The sequence below is a fragment of the Nycticebus coucang genome, chromosome 20, assembly GCF_027406575.1.
Source record: "Nycticebus coucang isolate mNycCou1 chromosome 20, mNycCou1.pri, whole genome shotgun sequence".
Classification (NCBI taxonomy): domain Eukaryota; kingdom Metazoa; phylum Chordata; class Mammalia; order Primates; family Lorisidae; genus Nycticebus; species Nycticebus coucang.
Window position 1 is genome coordinate 12,530,562 of NC_069799.1, and position 1,872 is coordinate 12,532,433.

Sequence of the window (1,872 nt, forward strand, 5' to 3'; positions counted from 1 at the left end):
AATTAATAAAAGAAATGCTAAGATGTAAAAAGGTTGTTTAGAATTACATACGTATTTTGTACATATACACGCATCAGGACAATTTCGTGAGTGATTTTCTTCTCTATATTATTTTTGGTTTCTACAGTCTAGCTATAATATTTTTAATTGCTGAACATAGGTGCACTTGAGTCCTGGAGACAGAGGCAGAAAGTTTGTCTACATTTTTAAAGAGCAGATTCTCTGCATCACTCGTTTCAGGGCCCCCATCACCTCCTTGTTTCTCAGGCTGTAGATGATAGGGTTGAGCATTGGGGTGAGGATGGTGTAGAAAACAGCCAGAGCCTTGTCTTCTGTTGGAGATCGGAGGGATCTTGGCCGGAGATAGGTGTAAGCAAAAGGTGCATAGTAGAAAGTCACCACAGTGAGGTGGGTGCTGCAGGTGGAATAGGCCTTCCTCCTGCCTTCTGCAGACTGCAAGCGAGAGACAGCAAGGAAAACCCGACCATAGGAACAGGCAATAACAACAAATGGAAAAACAAGAAAGATGGCCGTGCTCAAAAACACCGTGCACTCATAGCCCCAGGTGTCCGTGCAGGCCAAAGACAACATGGCTGGGACATCACAGAAGAAATGATCAATGGCCCTGGATCGGCAATAAGGCATATGGAGTAGGTATACAGTGTGGGCACAAGCATTCATAGAGCCCATTATCCAAGATCCTGATACCATCAGTGCACATACTCTTTTGCTCATATAGATGGGATAGTGGAGAGGAAAGCAAATAGCCACATAACGGTCATAGGCCATTGACGTCAGGAGCAGTGACTCTGCACCTCCTAAAGTCAGGAAGAAAAAACTCTGAACCCCACATCCGATAAAGGAAATGGACTTGTTTCCAAACAGAAAATCAGAAGCCATCTTGGGGACAATGGTGGAGATGTAATTTAGGTCAATGAAGGAGAGCTGACTGAGTAGGAAATACATGGGTGTGTGGAGGTGGGCATCCAGGAGGATGAGGAGGATCATGGACTGGTTGCCAATTAGAGCCATTAGGAAAATGAGAACTATGAGTATGAACAGGAAAAGGCTGATTCTTGCTTGTGGCAACAACCCCAATAAGATAAAATCAGTTGATGTTTGATTATAATTTTCCATAGGGCATTGACAGGATTTCTCCTGAAGGGAAACACAAAAGTAAGCAAGTTAAGTCCAGTAGTTTCCCTTTATCTGCAAGAGATACATTCCAAGATCCCCAGTGGATGCCTGAAATTAGAGATAGTATTGAATTCTATATACATTGTACACTACTTGTTTACTCTATATGCATACTAATACTAAAGTTTAATTTATTGTACAATATTCACCCTTTTTCTTGTTATGATGTCAGACGATAAAATGCCTGTGTGATAAGACAAAGTGAGATGAATAATGCAGCCATTGCAATGTAGATTTAAGGTACTTTTCAAAACCTATTTAAAACTTATGAATTAATTATTTTTGGAATTTTTTATTTAACATTTTCATACCACAGTTGACCACTGGTAACTAAAACTGTAAAAAGAAAACCAGCAGATAAAGGGAGATTACTTACATAATACATAAAATATTATGCCAATTAAATATATTCTTAATTTAGTTAAACTATGAATTATTTATGATTTTACAGCTCTTAAATGAAAAAATATTGATACTACTTATTTCAAAGGAAAGAAATCCTGTTTTATCACCCAGAGATTAATATTTGATAATGCAAACATGGATGACTAAATTTTTTTATATAGACAAAGTCTCACTTTGTCACCCTTGGGAGAGTGCCGTGGTGTCATAGCTTATAGCAACCTCAAACTCTTGGGCTCAAGTGATCCTCTTGCCTCAGTTTTTCATTTTTAG

The 1,872-nt window shown here is 38.7% G+C and overlaps 1 protein-coding gene across 1 annotated transcript; it reads right to left on the reverse strand.

Moving 5' to 3' along the window:
- Window positions 1-154: 154 nt before the first annotated feature.
- LOC128572917 (olfactory receptor 2L3-like) lies at window positions 155-1,139 on the reverse strand. Its single transcript, XM_053573071.1, has one exon. It carries the CDS (start codon window positions 1,135-1,137, stop codon window positions 199-201), a length of 939 nt encoding a protein of 312 aa, XP_053429046.1. The 5' UTR covers window positions 1,138-1,139; the 3' UTR covers window positions 155-198.
- Between the last annotated feature and the right edge of the window lie 733 nt (window positions 1,140-1,872).